At 37.7% G+C, this 17,415-nt stretch overlaps 1 protein-coding gene across 3 annotated transcripts in view; it reads right to left on the minus strand.

Moving 5' to 3' along the window:
• Window positions 1-1,245: 1,245 nt before the first annotated feature.
• Window positions 1,246-17,415, minus strand: part of cadm4 (cell adhesion molecule 4) — a 132,771-nt gene continuing 116,601 nt past the window's right edge. For 2 of the 3 annotated variants that reach the window (XM_079445379.1, XM_079445381.1), the window contains exons 7-9: window positions 12,023-12,100; window positions 7,709-7,837; window positions 1,246-2,812 (exon numbers count right to left, since the gene is read on the minus strand). In XM_079445379.1, coding sequence (XP_079301505.1) covers window positions 2,703-2,812; window positions 7,709-7,837; window positions 12,023-12,100 — 317 coding nt within the window. In that variant the 3' untranslated portion in view covers window positions 1,246-2,702. The remainder of the gene's footprint in view (window positions 2,813-7,708; window positions 7,838-12,022; window positions 12,101-17,415) is intronic. The other variant, XM_079445380.1, reaches the window with a different exon arrangement.

A 17,415-nucleotide genomic window follows, 5' to 3' on the forward strand; every position in this document is an offset into this window, starting at 1 on the left:
TCTCCCTCCTCGGCGTCTCACTAACCCAATTCGCCCATTATCCATCCAAGTTTCAAGCATGAAATCCTCCATCTAATGTTACTTTCACTCACTTTGTCTTTGTAAAGCCCCGACTTTGATTTGTCTGGCACTTTTTCCTTTCTTGATCATTGTCTTCCACTCATTTTTCTTGCAAATGCTTTTCTCTCTCATTTAAGTCTGCACTAACCTCCAAAGCCGAGGTGAATTATTGAGTGAAGCTGGACTGTCAAAAAGGAAAAACAAGTAAAAGCTCTCCCCAACCCCAGAGCCCATTCGATTGTTTTCTCCGCTCGAGAGCCTTTAGCTTCCTGCCGATATGACAATCTTTCATCACTAAAGCGGCTTCAGTCAATTCATCGCACCTGTTCTAGTCCACATCCTCTTGAATGAGGTCATTACAAGGAGCAGGGAAGCTTCAAATCCGTCACGCACAGAACGTAACCGTTTATCGTCCTTGGATAAAGCCGAAGGAAAGTCTGACGTGCTGTTTGACCAGCATATGCTTTATTACCCATGGATCTGCCTTTGAGATGCCAGCTGAGGTCCTGTAAACAAAATTACAAGAGACTGATGAACTTCAGATGAAGTCTACGGCTGTCATTTTTCATTTGAACTCGGCGTTTGGAATTTGCTGGCTCACTGAAGTGTTACTCGCTTCGCAGAAACCACAAAATTAGCAACTGATCATGCTTTGTGAAGCATTTCTACTCTAAAAGGAAATTGCTAGCATATGTCCTTCTTTATCTAAGGAGCTGCTCAAAGCGAGCAGAACAGCAGGTAACGCAGTGTGCACTTTGATGGCCATGTGACAGTTACTGTTTATGACAGGCTTCTGCAGAGCCTCTCCATCAATAGAGGACAAACACATCGATCAGTCATCCTCCCCTCAGCTTTTAAACGTAGAGCCACCCCTCCCAGAGCGCTCAGCAAGTGACTTCTGACACAATCGTATATTGATTGCAGTGGAATAATGGAGGAGTCCTATTTTAATGCACCTCATGCTTTCTCTCTTTGGTGTCTCTGCTCTTTTGTCATAGAAGTCTTATGATTCATCATCTCAGTCACACAGCTTTCATCTCTGCTGGTTGCTTCTGCTAATTAAAATATCCTCCCCTTTTTCCTTGCTGCTTTCCTTTATTGCCACCGCTGAAACTTGATTGTGTCAGCTTCTCGAAGTCAGAAAATCAGTCTTTGACGCAAGATTCTTTAAGTATTTTTTATTTTGTCGTGCTTGGTATCTTTCCTCTATAAAGATGTACAGTTAGCTATATCAACAGCGACGCAAAGACTACAAAATAAACAGGAAGTGAAAGACGGAGAGGAGACGGACAACTAGAAGGAAAGACACAAAGAGGATCAAGAAGGACAAAAGAGAATGAAAGAGGAGAGAGAAAAGTGGGTACACGGCTGTTTCTACTGGTAAAACTAAAGCATGGGAAGTATACAATTTATAACATTTACAATTATAATAACAGTAAGAATAATAATAATAACAACGATCATAATAGTCCAAATAATAATTAATAAAAACAATTAAGACCTGATATATTTTAAAGACAAACTAAATATATATTTTTTTTCATTTTGATTTATTTTTTTAAAGATGACGTAACAGTAGTTTGTTCAGTTTTGCACCTCTAAGCTAATATTCTGTGTTAGTACGATAGCATCGTTGGGTAATGCGCGCAAAAGTAAATGTGGTTTTTTTTTTCTTAAAAGAGTCATTTAACTTTGAAGACTTTTTCATACAAATAATGACTTTAGAGATGTGTTTCATTGTGTAAGCGTTTTAGTGTTGAGCAATCGAAAAAAAAATATATCGAATTTTCAGACATGTTCTCTACAAACTTCCTGTTTTTTCTCACCCAAGTCGCTCTCCACACGGTTTCACGTTTCCAATGACTCTTCGCGATAATTAAGCCCCTTTTTACAGCGTCAGAGTGAGCGGTCCGCTCCAATTCATTCTTCTCATAAAAGAGAACATGTCTAATCCCTTAATTATTAACAAACAATAGTGGAGAGATAGCGGAGGGAGAGGAAGGAGCATCGGAGAGTGGGAAACGGAGAGTCACCGAGAGAGGATCAAAACGAGAGGAACTTTTCTTCAAAAGTCAACAGGTTTTGGCCAACGTGAGCAGATAATTGAGTCGCCGGATGAAAAGCGCAGATGAATACTTTATGAGGACGGCTCTGAGTTCTCAGCGCTGTCATTGGTGGATTTATTGTCTACCAGCTCAGTCTCTGAGGCCCGAACGCTTTGGCAAATGCAGGGAATTTCAATTTGCTCACGTTGGGACATTCAATAGCTCATAAGGCCCTTTGCGGCTTCCCACAGCGAAGCCGTTTCACCCGGTTATGGATCGGCCTGTTTTGAATGGACACTTTTCTCTCCTGGTCCTACAATTATGGCTAGTTGTCTATCGAGCTCGCAAGTAAAAACAGAAAGAGTGTGTTTGTGATGGTCTCTTTCAATCATAATAATTATCCTCTCCTCTCGGCTCTCTCTACCCCGCTCCATTATTGTCTCCGTCCTCTCCTTCCCACTCCATCTTCATATGGCACGATTGTGATTCCCTCTGGTTGTTGTAGTGGTGTTGTGTTGGTCTGTTTGGGAACAGTGTGTGTTGCGGTGTGCACTCTGCAGCAGTCCAGTGTTTCTGAAGAGCTCCACTAGGGCGGCACTACAGAAGGTACTCCTTCTTGCCCTGGCTGGCATCATTACCGTTGAGGAATGCCTCCTGAACCTCACCATGTTCATCCAACCCACTGGCCTCGTGAGTCAAATACGAACCTTGAGAGAAACAAAGACAATTTAATCAGAATTAGGTTCATGCTTCATTGCAGGAATTAAAACAACAACAACAAAACATATTAAATCACTTGCTGAGTGCAATTAGATATATTTTCTATTAAAACAGGACTTAATTAATGTTGTCTTAATTATTGTCTCTTCCTGCTTTGATTTGCATCCATTAGGAGACTGGGGCAAGTTTATATTTAATTATTAACTTTTAAAACATGTGACAGCCCCAATAAAAAATGTGGTAAGCTGCCCCTACCTGACATTCATGAAAAACGCCTCTGTCCCGGTTTAGCCTTTTTGTTCAAATCAGCCTTCATTATATAATTGACTAAATATGTATTAGTGTGATCTATGTTCTCTTTTTATACAACAACATTTATTAACAGCAGAATTCACAAAAATCATTTTAATTTTAGAGGTGTTTGAAACCACAAAAAGCACAATTGATTTTTGACAAAAAGTAAAAATAAAAAACCTTACTGAGATATAAGCCTTGAGAAAACTTCCCAGTATCAGTGTTATTTCAGAATGATATAGTATTATTATTTAGCAATATTCTATTTTATATACTTTAAATATATATGTATACTTATTAAAAACAAGACAAAAACAAGCAAAACGGTTCGGTTTAGCCTAAAATGAAAAATTGTCATCATTCCTTCACCTTTATGTAATTCCTGTAAGTTAGTGTTAATTATAAAGTTAGATTATTATTTGGAATTAGCTTTTATTTTTATATTTTCAATTTTCACTTTAGTAAAAGTTTTAGTAATTTTATGTAATTTTGTTATTTATTTATTTTTTTTAAATTCTACTTAGCTTTATTTATTTTTAGTTTGAGTAATTTTAGTTCTATTTTTTATTTTTATATATATTTTTAGTACTAAATTTATTTTATTTTAGTTAGTTTCCAATTTTGTTTTTTTTAGTTTTCATCTAATATTTATATTTTATTTTCAGCTTTATTTCTAATAACAAAACATTAACAACACTGCCTCACATGACAACTAGTCCCTAGTGCCCCTCCATATTTTTTTATTTTTTATCATCTTCTAAAGTATTCTCAGTGTATTCTCATTTGTATGCATAACTATCAGTATAACTTTTGTACGTTCCCTCTTGTGTCTTCACCTATGCCCGAGTGTCCTCAATCAGTATGTCTCAAACTAAACTGTCCCCTGGGGATTCATGATGTTTTATTAGATCGCACACATCTAAATTCAGATTATTCAGATCAACTTTTAATTATTCACTAAATTCATTAGGAATAATCACCTCTGACATTTTACTGCACAATCAGCGATTTGATACAGTGCAAACTTTTTATTTACGTCATTATATGACACATTATATGACATTATATGCCTCTGTGGCTGGGAGACAAATAACTGAAATAACTCGGGCAGAAGTGACACTGTGGCACCGGCGTGACACCATTTAATAAAATAAAAAAAATCGATCTTATGTACACGCAATTTTGCTTTCCTAAAATGCAAGTGTACAGCAGAGGCTGATGGGGCCATTAAAAACAGTGATGTCGTGGACTGCACAGGACCAGCACAATGCATCAGAGCTGTAATGTACCTCTTCCTCTGCCCTATGATTAATCACTTCCATTCTGCCTTTCCAGCCACCCCAAGGTTAGACAGGATCAACCCTAATGCTCTCTGTCTCTGCACCGACGGGTGAACTAACCGCATGTGACTTTGATTGGCAGGTGAGCTCGGGTTCCTCCCCGCCCTCTGTCTCCGCCCCAATTTGTGGGTGCCGTGATCTTTATTGGAAATAGTGACACACAGAGATGGCCAGAAGTTCTTAAAGAGGTCAGGGCCGAGGTAATTAAGTTTTCTTTATAGATACGCCACGATACGGTTGACGAAAAAAGGCAATTAAGCATGAGGGCAATGCCCACATTTCCCTGGGCTACATCTCTATATCACAGGTCTGGCACGGTCCTCTGAAGACTTTTTTTCTTTCTTTCTTTTCTCATCTGAACACATTTACACAAATATATGTGCCCTCAGGAACAAAAAAAAAAAAAAAAAAAAGAAGAAAACACCTACAACTATTCTCTCCTCCTGATTTTTTTACTCATCCGTTATGTGACTTTAGGGGTGGGCGGCATGATCAAAATCTCCAACAGGATCACTAGTGCGGAATCCTAGGACAATAGAACTGTTGTATTATTGATTTAATACAACAGTTCCATAACCAAAAAGATAATACAAGTAGACTACATTTGACCAGTTTTGATCTCTTTATCCCTAACCAGAGACAATTTCCAAAAGAATCCAAAAGACTAAATTCTATTCAGAAACAAAGCAACAGTAAAAATAGTAAAAGTAATATTATAACTAAAACACTACTGCTCAAAAGTATGTGCTTGTAACATTTTCACCAAGGTTGCATTTATTTGATCAAAAATACACTAAAAACAGTAATATTATGAAATTTTATCGCAATTTAAAATAACTGATCTCTTTTTTTCAGCAGCTATTACTCCAGTCTTCAGTGTCACATGTTCCTTCAGAAATTATCTCTGTGAAGAATTTCAGGCCCCATCACAGCACAGAAACTGCACTTGTTAAATTTACAAATGACTTGCTTCTTGCGTCAGACCAAGGCTGCATCTCATTGCAAGTTTTACTTGATCTTAGCGCTGCGTTTGCCACTATAGATCATGACATACTCATAGATTGATTACAAACTTATACGGGTATTCAAGGGCAGGCTTTAAGATGGTTTAGGTCCTACCTGTTAGATCGCTACCACTTTGTTTATTTAAACGGGGAGTCATCTCAATTATCACCAGTAAAGTATGGAGAACCACAAGGATTTGTCCTAGGTCCTCTGCAATTTTCAGTATACATGTTGCCCCTTGGTAATATTATTAGAAAATATGGATTAGTTTCCATTGTTATGCTGATGATACTCCACTATATTTCTCAACAAGGCCAGATGAAACTTCCAAATTATCTAAGCTAACAGAGTGTGTTAAAAATGTAAAAGACTAGATGACCAATAATTTTCTCCTATTAAATTCAGATAAGTCAGAGATATTACTTATTGGACCAAAAAAAAGTACACAGAATCTTTTGGATTACATTTTGCAACTAGACAGATGTACTGCTACTTCCTCTACAGTCAAAAATCTGGGTGTTATATTAGACAGCAACTTGTCTTTTGAAAATCGTATTTCAAATGTTACAAAAACAGCATTCTTCCATCTTAGAAACATAGCCAAGCTATGAAACGTTACCTGCTTCCGATGCAGAAAAGCTAATTCATGCATTCATGACCTCTAGACTGGACTATTGTAATGCACTGCTAGGTGGTTGTCCTGCATCTTCAATAAACAAGCTACAGGTAGTCCAAAATGCAGTGGCCAGGTCAAAAAAATATGATCATATTACCCCAATTTTACAGTCTCTGCACTTCAAAATATTATTACTTGCCTATAAGGCCCTAAATGGTTTAGCTCCTGCGTACCTAACTAGTCTTCTACAACGCTACAATCCAACCCGCTCACTAAGATCAAAAAACTGTAGACTTTTGGTAGTACCTAGGATAGCAAAGTCCACTAAAGTAGGTAGAGCTTTTTCACATTTGGCTCCCAAACTCTGGAATAGCCTTCCTGATAACGTTCAGGGTTCAGACACAATCTCTCTGTTTAAATCTAGATTAAAGACTCTTTAGCCAAGCATTCACATAATGCATCTTATAATCTTGTACTGCAGTTATATCTGATCAAACATACATTATTATTCTTTAGCTTGGGTTGAACAAATCATTTTTGCTTGGATGGAACAGCAGCTACGCTAATTATGTCTCTATTTGTATCTCTGTTTCTGCCATTAACATCCCGTGGTAACTAGGAATTACAGAAGCTTCAGTCTGGATCCAACCCTTAAATGATCTGAGATGACCAAACACCTGAGAAGAGATGATGCCAACCCCTCAGACAACATACAGAATTACCTAATTTTGCCATAAGTTAAATATATTAAGTTTCTACAATATATAAATATATTGTAGAAACTTAAGTTCCTGTAATTGCTGCTTTGCAACGATTTGTATCGTAAAAAAACGCTATACAAATAAACTTGAATTGAATTGAAAAATCATTCTAATTGGCTGGTTTGCACCTTGTTATCTATGCTGAAAACAGTTGTGCTGCTTAAGGAAGAGCATTTATTTGAAATAGAAAACTTTTATAATATTATAAATATCTTTACTGTCACTTTTGATCAAATTAATGTGTCCTTGCTGAATTAAAAGTATTAATTTATTTAAAAAAACAAACAAAAAAAAATCTTTGGTAGTGCTTATAACTAATATTTAAAAAAAAAACTCAATATTCAAAATACTCTTGGAAAAATAGTGGATATACTAAACACCTGTTGAAACAACAAACTTTGCTTTGCATTTCTTGCTTATATACACTTGCTTGTATTCATCCTCACATCTCGCTCTGTATTTTCACATTACTCAATGTTTCTTCATAGCTGTCACATGAAAAAGAAAAAAAAAACAGAGCAGTTTTGCTCACTGATAAGAATCCACTGCAGTATAAACAGTAAAAAAAATCTCTACAGAGTAATATTTCTACCATCATATAGTATTTTATACAGCCCGAACATATAACACCAACTACTACTCTCCTTTTTTCAATTCATGTTCATGCTGGCTCTCACTGCACCAAACACCAACAAACTGGATGAGTGATTGAACCTGGTTGATGCTGGTACAATGTGAACCAGCCTTTATCTTCCCCACTCTCTCTACCGCTTGGATATTTGTTACTTCCTCCCTCTCCTCAGAAGGTGAGGTGCTGCATGTCAGTGTGTCGCCACAGGTTAAGTGTTTGTGGAGAGAGGAGGTCACCTTTCTGTCGGACGGAGCACCAGATGGTGACGATGAGCACACAGATGACAGTGAAGACCAGTAGAGCCAGGATGCCCCCGATCACTGCATACGGAACAGCACTGTGGGTTTCCACCACTGCCCCGGGGTCTGAGACACACAAACACACAAAAAGGTTTTAGCTTTAGCATTTGAACTCAAAACAAGTCAAAGTGACTTGTGAAAACACAGAAATCTCACTAAAGCACCTTGTTAATTTTTTGATTGCATTTTATCAGTTAAAAGAGACAAGGACTGCAGAGGAAAGATGCCATCGGAGTCTGTGTGTGAAATTTACAGTAAAGTTTTACCTAAACTGACAGATAGGAAACAGTGAGACGCAGACAGACACTCAGAATCGTCAACACATGAGGCTGGACAGCATCCTTCAATATTTAACAACCTGTTTACAACACACAGCGGTGGGTAGAAAAGCAAAATAGAAGAGATTAAGACAGAGTGAATGAAAGAAATAGAGAGACACATAGATAGAGCGAGCAGAAGAGAGAAAGTGACATATATAATGAGAACAATGCCAAAAAAGAGTGAGGAAGGAAAGTGCTGTATGTTTGATTGCAGGGCAAAAGTCAACACCAATAAGAAAAGTTTTCATGAGTACCTGAAAAACAACCCTAGTTAAAAAAGTTATATATTTAAAATACATTTTGTAGTTAAAATCTTTTAACATATTACTAGCATATTGCTAGAGACTTGCTGATATAAAAATGGTAATTAAACTGTATTTGGAGTACTTGTGCACAATGCAGATTTCCTAATATTAAGCCTAAAATGTGTTTTAATGTCACTATTAATGAGGCTTGCATGATCTTTGAATAATATCGGCCTTTAAATGCATTATTTAAAGTGTACCTCAAGTATACTTGCAATAGTTCCCCTTTAGCAAAATCAAATATACTTCAGTATATCTTTAGTTGAACTTCAGCACTACTTTCGCATAAATAAAGTACATTAAGTACAAAATTAGTTGTTCCAGTTTAGCAGACTTTAAGTATACCAGTTTAGTATACCAAAAGTACAATTAGAGGGTATTTTTATTATGCACATAAACATGTAAATGTATTGCAGTATACTTAGTATGAAATGTATTTCAAATACATTTTAGCATATTTATTTGTCACTAGGGAAGACAAACCAAAGACCAAATCTTAAAGAGAAAAATTATGTCCTTGTTCTCTCACCCTCACTTAGTTCCAAACCTATATGACTTTAATTCTGTGGAACAAAACTGCATCATTCTAAACCTGTATGATTTTTAACCAAACAGTTTACTTTACTATTGACTTCCACTGATTCCACAGAATATCTTATTTGTGTTTCACAGAAGAAAGTAAGTCATACATGTTTGGAATGACATAGGAGTGAGTAAAAACCAGCCACCCGGTGCTTAGGAAGTGACATTAAAGAGCATCTCTCGCTTCTACTTGCAATTGTCTTTCTCTTCTAGTCTGTTCTGGAAAACACAGTCTTTATCCCTTCAATTCTTGCTGGATATTGAAGACAGCAAACAATGCCAGTCAGAAAGAGGAAGAGCAAGAAATGAGAAAAAGGTGTGTGTGAGAGAAAGTTTGAAAGATAGAGCCAGCAAAAAAGCGTCATAGAGTCAATGACTGTGCACTTTGAGCTGCATGAAATGGAAATGTTAGGAAATGCATCTGATATCTTCTGCAGGTCAGTGTGTTGGAGCTGCTGTGTGAGGTTTGTGCAGTGTTGCGTGATGCTGATGTCTTGCAGTACAGTGAAGTCTCTTAGTAGTTCTGTCAGGTGGGAGGATCAAGGGCTTCCCGTTTGACCCGACCTCACATCCCACAACATCATGAATGACAAGCGATGCCGTGTAGAGCCAGGCCTCTTTTAAGGGGTCATTGTGTCTTTTTTTGCTCTCTCTTTCAGTATGTGTTTCTTCATCTGTTCTCAGGCTCTTAAATTCGAACTAAAAACAAGGTGCAGCAGCTGAATAGATCCTCTGGAGAGCAGCACTAGTGCTTCAGATGACAAGGGCACTTGGAAGACAATAGGATTGTGTGCACATGCATCTCAAGGAACATTATTAAACACAAAACATGAATGAGAAGATGAGAAGCTAGGCGTTTTAGCAGTAGAAAACATGGAACCAAGCTGGTTTCAAAGTAAGCATTGGAGCAGAGCCGTCAGGGAGGAATTTGCATATGTTGAGGTGGAGAATGAGGTGAAAGACAATTAAAAAACTGGATTTGCATTTCCTGAAGGAAATAACAGTGCTTGCAAGCCAGCAAACAGTAATGTTAATATTTAAGGTAAAATGGTTAAAAAAAATCTGTGAAACCAAAGACAGAGACAAGGAAAGACAGAAATTGACAGTAATATGGAATACAGATGGATGAGTAAGCCTAATGTAGCTTGAAGACACTTACAGAGGGAACAGACCAATCACAAAGTAGAATGCAAACATTTTTTTAAATGCATGTAAAAAAAAAAAAAACCCAAAGCTGCGTCCCAATTCACCTACCTATACTGTGCCCTAAAAGTATGTCCTCATTTTGTCAAGGAAAGTTATATGTTTTTGGGACATACTATCACGTCATAAAATTGCGTTTTTAACAGCAAATCTGTTGCATAGTTTTATGCATTCTGTTAGCGTAAACTGGCCTGCCAATCATCGTGTCACAGGTAACATTCACATTTAATTTAATTTCTTACTGTACAGGAGAAAAAAGTAGCACATCTTCAAGTCGTAGAACTTTCATGCGGAGAACTCTCTCTCATGTTTTTGCATAATGTTTATGAATGTTTATAAAGTTTATGGCCAAACTTATATTTATAAAATTTCAAGATATTGTTGCAGATGAAATATAACATGGATAACATTGAATGAATATTTTTCTTCACATTAAATGCTGATTATTAATAACACAAAACAGGACCCTTTCATATTCTAACATGACAATGCCTCTAAGGGAAGGTTCAAAAAGAAATGAACTTGACCGGTCTGCAGAAAGCCAAATCCTAATCCCAGCTGAACACCTCTGGTGTGGCCAAAAACTCATCACCATTTTAGACACTTTCAAAACTGTTGCAACAGAGATGGAAATACAATTTATAAATACATTAATTATGTTTCCATTATTGTTCCCACAGTTTTGGAAGTGCCTTTTTCTGTTCTAAAGAAGGGGGTGTGCCAATACTTCTGTTCATGTATGTACAAGTCATTGGTGTTTGGTGATGAGTTTCTGCCAGAGGTGTTCAGCTGAGATTATTAAGTCTATTAATAAGGCAGTTGCATAACAACTGTTTCTTGTTTTATTTGGGTTTTGTTTATTGATTACTTAATTAGCACAGATGCATGTTGCCGTTAATAGAAATAGAAATAGAAAAGCATAATTCTGAGGATAACAAAATGCTCCAAGTAGAATGTCTGGGTTGTCATATATTGTAATGATTACTGTAATTACAACATGGCATGAATGCACCATATCAATAGCACAACTGAATTAAATTTTTATACAAATATAAACTTTACAATAACCGAAAACAGATTATATGAAGGGCTGACAGCATTTCACAACGACAAAGAAACCAGACATTATAGATTTTCAATAAAAGTTGCTTGAACCATTGAATGTATTTAAGCGCTGTCAACATATGCGTTTTCCAAAGCTATAGTGTTTAACAAAATTATCATTCATTCTAAGTAGTGGGTGTTTTGGATAAAGTCTCAAAAATTACTTTTAAGTTTTCAATGCAATATATCATTCCATTGAATATGATATTCCTTATCATATGGTCAGTCACATATTATCAACCAGAACCAATTATCCTGCATTCACAGAGGAGCGTAACTCCACACAGCCGCTCTGCGACTCTCCTTTGGAAATGAATGACTTTTGGTTTTATAGTTTGTCACATCCAGTGAAAAGGCAGCATAAGGCTGAAATTATTAAGAAAATTATTTGCAAAACAAATGAAGCAAGCAGAAATAACTGCAAAAATTTGTGTAGAAAAATGAGAAGGCGGAAAAATAAATATTAATACAGTACTCGTTGTGCAAGCACTGTGATAAGATTTAACCTCTTTAAACAAATGAAGAGGTTAGCCAATCACAACAGAGGTCGGTTACATAATTCTTACAGCTACAATAGCAAAATTAAAATTTAAATGTAGTCATGCAAAACTAAAGTATGACTATTTTTGGTGCAATAAACTAACATTAAGTGCAACCCAAGGGAAAAAAGGGAGGTAAAAGTGAAGTGAAAAATGTAATGGAGATGAGTTAAGGTGAGGTGATGGAAGAAGGGTTACCTTGGTATTCCTTTGTAAAGCTGGAGGATGGAGGGGTGGGGTGAGCGATGGCAGGATGAGATTTGGGAAGGACAGACACTACAAGGGAATGGATTTACAACAGGGTTATTTACGAACTACTGGAGCTACATACAAGCACATGCAGGGGAAAACACATGCAAAATGAGGCCTATCAGTGTGTGAGTGAGTGTACGAGTGTGTGAGCAAGAGATAAACGGTGATGTTCATGAATTACACCCCTCTGCCGGGGTCAAGGGTCTCTTTGCGGGTAACATCTCCAGCCAGCAGGGTGCAGCAGCTTCCTGTTCCACCCTTTCATCTCTCACCACTGCAAAATACTGCAGTTACCGTGCACCCCGGGCTCAGCTCTCTCTCTCTCTCACTGTAATCTTCAATCCCTCTGTCCCAAAGATCATCAATCTTACTGCTCTACTCACCATCCTCCACACCTCTAATATAAGCACTACCCTCATCGTTCTTTCTCGCCCCATCTCATTCCTGTTGCAGCCTCGCAGCTACTCTCTCATCCATCTGCATATGGGTCTACCAGCTTTTTATGCAACAAAGAGCAGCACCACAGTTTTCAGTTTCGTATGTGTGTGGGCTTCAACACTCCGATGGATTAACAGCTTGGTACCAGACCGATCAATAACCGGACGCAGATCAATATCCCAAGACCATCATGACTTTTCAGAAAGAGGAGGGCTGCTAATCATCCCTCTCATTCCTCTTCTCTCAATTCCTCGCATCTTTCTCTGTAGAAAAAGATTTCATATTTTGAACATAACAGTTCAGATATTTAAAAGGTACAATTTCCTCAAAAACAATTCTTAAAGGTATAATTCTTTTAAAAATGACTCTTAAAGGGGTCATCGGATGGCCATTTTCCACAAGCTGATATGATTCTTATATGGTCTTAATGAAAAGACTATAACATACTTTCGTTAAAATTTCTCATTGTAAAAAACACCTTTACCCTGTCAAAATCAGCTCTGTTTTCATCAAGCCGTTTTTTAGTCCATTGCTTTAAATGCTAATGAGCTCTGCTCGCCCCGCCCCTCTCTTCCATGGAGTGACGAGCAGTACTGTTTACTTTAGCCACGAAACTGGCTAACTAGCACATTATTAGGAAAGGTGATGTGCAAAGATGAATAAAAACCGTTATACTCACTTCTTCTGTAGATGAAGCTGGATCACGAATGATTTGCGCCAACATAAACCCTATTCGCACAGGATTAGTATTACCTGGTGACCTCCAGTCATTTGTAATAATTGCGGAGGTTGTCTGTGATCTTAATCCCGTGCGAATCGGCCATGTCTGTAATTTGTAAACTAAAAATTCCCCCGCAAATGACCTACCATATTTCGCCAAACACTGAGGTCCTGTGATAAATTTACTCCCGTGCGAATCGGCATCTCAGTGATTTGGCCAGCATTTGGCGGGTTGTATATCATTTTTCAAGGTTTTTGTTTCCTGTGCGCCTTTTTATCCATCTTTCGCAAAGAATGGAGCTGCGTTGGGGTGTTTGATAGTATTTTGGGTGCTGTCATATCGCTACACCATACAATTTGCAGAAAGAGAAAGCTGAAACGGTTTAATGTGTTACAAATAAATCAAGTATAAAGCTTGAGATATTATTTTAACCTGGTGAAATGTAAATGACATGGGGCACAAAACTATATTAGTTTCTTTTTTAATTGGACCATAGAACGGGACTCTCAAAGCCTTGACATCCGGGTATCTGGGAGATAAGTCATTAAATTCGAGTAAAATCACAGGCTTCACTTATCCCGTGTAAATGCACCACACGAAATTCAGATGTGGGAGGGGTCATTTCAAAATCACACATGGTCCCCAGATAATACTAATCCCGTGCAAATAGGGCTTTAGACGCATTTAGGCAGATCGGGGATCGGCGCATTCACTTCAAAGCGAAATTACCGTTAATCCTCTGCGTCTTCAGTGGCTCAGATGTCGGGAGTAAATGACGACTGCTATATTCATTATTACATCCAACAACTAAACACCTCAATCACTTAATCTGAGACATTCTTGTCTATGCCCTGCACCAGAGTCGACACAATGGCGGACTGATGACAGTTCACTCAGGGTGGGTCTAAGGTAAGACAGTCTTGTCAATCAACTATCGTGGGAGCGGTCTGCGCAGAACTACGTCATTCTGACAGGGCTCTCAGAACAGCCTGATTTAAGAAAGGGGATTTTAAAATATTTTTTATCATTATAGGATGGATGTGTACACACACTTCCAACACACATTTATGTTCAAACAACTTGAAAAGTGAATTTTGCATCCGATGACCCCTTTAAATGGACAGTTGACCCAAAAATGTGAATTCTGTCATCATTTACTCACCCTTATGTCGTTCCAAAGCTTCCAATCCAACATAAATGGAGACATTCTTCAGACCATAAACAAAGACTGGCACAAAAGCACCATAAGAGTTTCATAAATATTGACCATACAACTAGTTCCAAGTCTTCTGTAGTCTTACTATTGATTTGTGTTTCAAGAAACTAACCAAAATTTACACTGGAATTAATTGATATCACTGTGAACTACTGTGACCGGATCATTGAATTAGTGAGATGAACTTGAAAACTTGAATCAATTCAGAAAACAAAATCAGTTAGACAATTTTGTGAAGTACAACAGATTCACTGAAAGGATACACAGATCAAAAAATAATTAATTCACAAATCAAAATGGCTGCTTCTCGCATGATCACAACAGGAAAAAATAAAAGAAAGGTCAAAAATTGTGCATAATGCATCTGGTTTGGTCTGTTTCTCTCATAACAGTATATCGCTTTAGAAGACTTGGAGTATAATGCACAAATCATGTGCATGACTCTTATGTTATTTTATGGGGCTTTTGGATCCTTTTTAAGCTTGAAAGCTTTAGTTCCAATTTATTGTAATTGCATGGAAAGCGGCAGTCAAAATCTTTCCTTTTGTGCTCTACAGAAGAAAGAAAGCCATACAGGTTTGGAATGACATGTGCGCGAGTAAATAATGACCGAATTTTGTTTTTGCTTGCCCTATTCTGTCATTCAGATCCTTTTTTCTCATTACATTTCCTGTCCCTCTTTCCTTTCTCCTCACTTTTCGGTGCTCCCATTCTCTCATTCATTACATTTCTCTGTTTTTCCTGCTCTTTTCCCAAAACCAATCATTTAAAAGGCGTTTCTTCTTTCCTGCTTCCTGCACATCATTACGGCTCAGGCTGGAAGCTGATAAACATTTCATCACACAGATGTTTGCGTGAGTCACGTCAGCAATGTTGTTCTCTGCGTTTTTGGGACTCTGGGTTTTGTGCCGCATTATAGAAACAAAGAAGGAGAGAGTGGCAGATCTTCAAGTTGTTCTAATCCTCTGTATACGGAGTCCGTAAATCCCACAGTCTCTCACCTCTCTCCTCTCAGCTCAAAGGCCAAGTCTCTGTCGTCAACTTGACACACTCCTCGATTCGCCACGCTTAATATTCCTTTCATGACTATCCAAAGGTAAAATATGACATTTTCAATTACTATATCCCCTCTTGCTCACACTTTCTTCTCCTTTTCCTTGGTTTTACTTCATTAATTAAGTGCCCATGTTGTTTCTTCCAATTAGCGCCAGAGCTCAATACTGTGCAACATCTTTTTCTCTCTCCTGCGAGCAACGATGGCTCTCCTTCCATCTCTTTCTCCATCCATCCTTTCACTCATTTCAATCTCAGTGGCTCTCTAAGGTCGTTCGATTGTAATGGATTTTATCAGCAGCGAGGTCCATCGTGGGTAAGTACTGCTGCTGTTTTACATGTCTCCAGGGGAATGTCCTTTGACCGTTTAACCACTGGAGAAGCTGCATATGTGGAGGTGAGGTGTACACACACACATATTCACATTTGCTTTGCTTTATACAATAGTCAATGGGGATTTAGAGTAAATGAAGATTTTTACCTTCTAATATTCAATCTAGCACTGAGGCGCCTTTTACATTTTTGTATTTTCAATAAAGCATTATTTAGCATTTTAAATAACAGACTTTTGGCTGCTGCCTACAATGTGGATGATTTCAGGTTTAGCAGTTTTTGTGTAGGCAAAACATGAACACACACAGATACATTTAAATAAATATAAAAAGTAGTTGCACATTAAATTGCTTCTTAAGTGGGTTTGGTAAAAAAAAAAGTGTGTACTGAATATATATGCAAATGGAAAAGTTTCCAGACAGACATAGATAACGCAGCACAGACAGGCGCACCTGTTGAGCCATGTGGTAAATATACACTTGCATATCAGTCAGCGTAAATTGCAAAATTTCTGAAAAACAAAGTATCCTCCTCCTCTGTCCTTTTGCCTTCCTCATTTCCCTATCTGTATCACCCTGATTCATTTGGTCTTTCCTGACTCATTTTGTCTTTCTCTCACCCTCCTCCAGTTTATAATCATCATTCTATTCGTATTTGGCTGGTTGCTCCTCATTTTACACTTCATGGTCACTTTAGACATAAAATAAATCAGTGAGAAAAAGTTTGTCAGTGCGAAGCAGCAAGATATTGAGATCAGCGTTCCTCCACCCTCTCGTGTCACTGTGACTGCTGACTCATCATCTCAATGGTTCTCCCTCAGCCTTCAGCAGTCAGCCATTTCTCTCTTTTTAGTTGCACTGAGCATGGGATTTCCAGCGGATGAAGCCTAAATACACTGATACCTCTGAGAGTTAACACCAAATCTTGTTCATTTACTCCCACACAAACACATTAAATGGGAAGGTCTGTGTTCTGTGTAGTAGAACAACGAAAAAAGAAAAAAGGAAGGAAGAAAGGAATGAAGGAAGGAAGACTGGATATAGAGAAGGCTGGCAGGAAGGAAGGAAGGATAGAAGAAAATAAGAAACAAAGAAAGAAAATAACATAGAAGGGGTGGAAAAGGCAGGAAAGAAGATATAGAGGAGGGAATGGAGAAAAGGAGAAATAAAGAAAGGATGTAACTGCAGGAATAAAGAATATAAATATGAAGGAAAGGGAAAAATGGAAGGAGGGATAAAAAGGGGAAAGAAGGGGTGGAACAAAGAAAGTAATGAAGGAAGGAGGGAGGGAAGGATGCAATGTAGGCAGGAAGGAAGGAAAAGCAAACACAGGAAGGTTGAAAGGATGAAAACAAAGAAAGGACTAAAGGAATGAAGGTAAAAATGAAAGGAGCTACAAATAAATAAAGAAAGAACGATTAAGGAAGGTAGGAAAAACAAAGGAAGGTAAGAACAGGAAGGAAGGAAAGGTAGAAAAAATAGAAGGAATTGATAAAAAAGGAAGGAAGGAAAGAAGGAAGGAATAAAAGAAAGACGGGGAAATTAATAAAATAATGAAGGAAAGAAAAATTGGAAGGCT

The sequence above is a fragment of the Barbus barbus genome (assembly GCF_936440315.1).
Source record: "Barbus barbus genome assembly, chromosome: 21".
In the NCBI taxonomy this organism is placed as follows: Eukaryota; Metazoa; Chordata; class Actinopteri; order Cypriniformes; family Cyprinidae; genus Barbus; species Barbus barbus.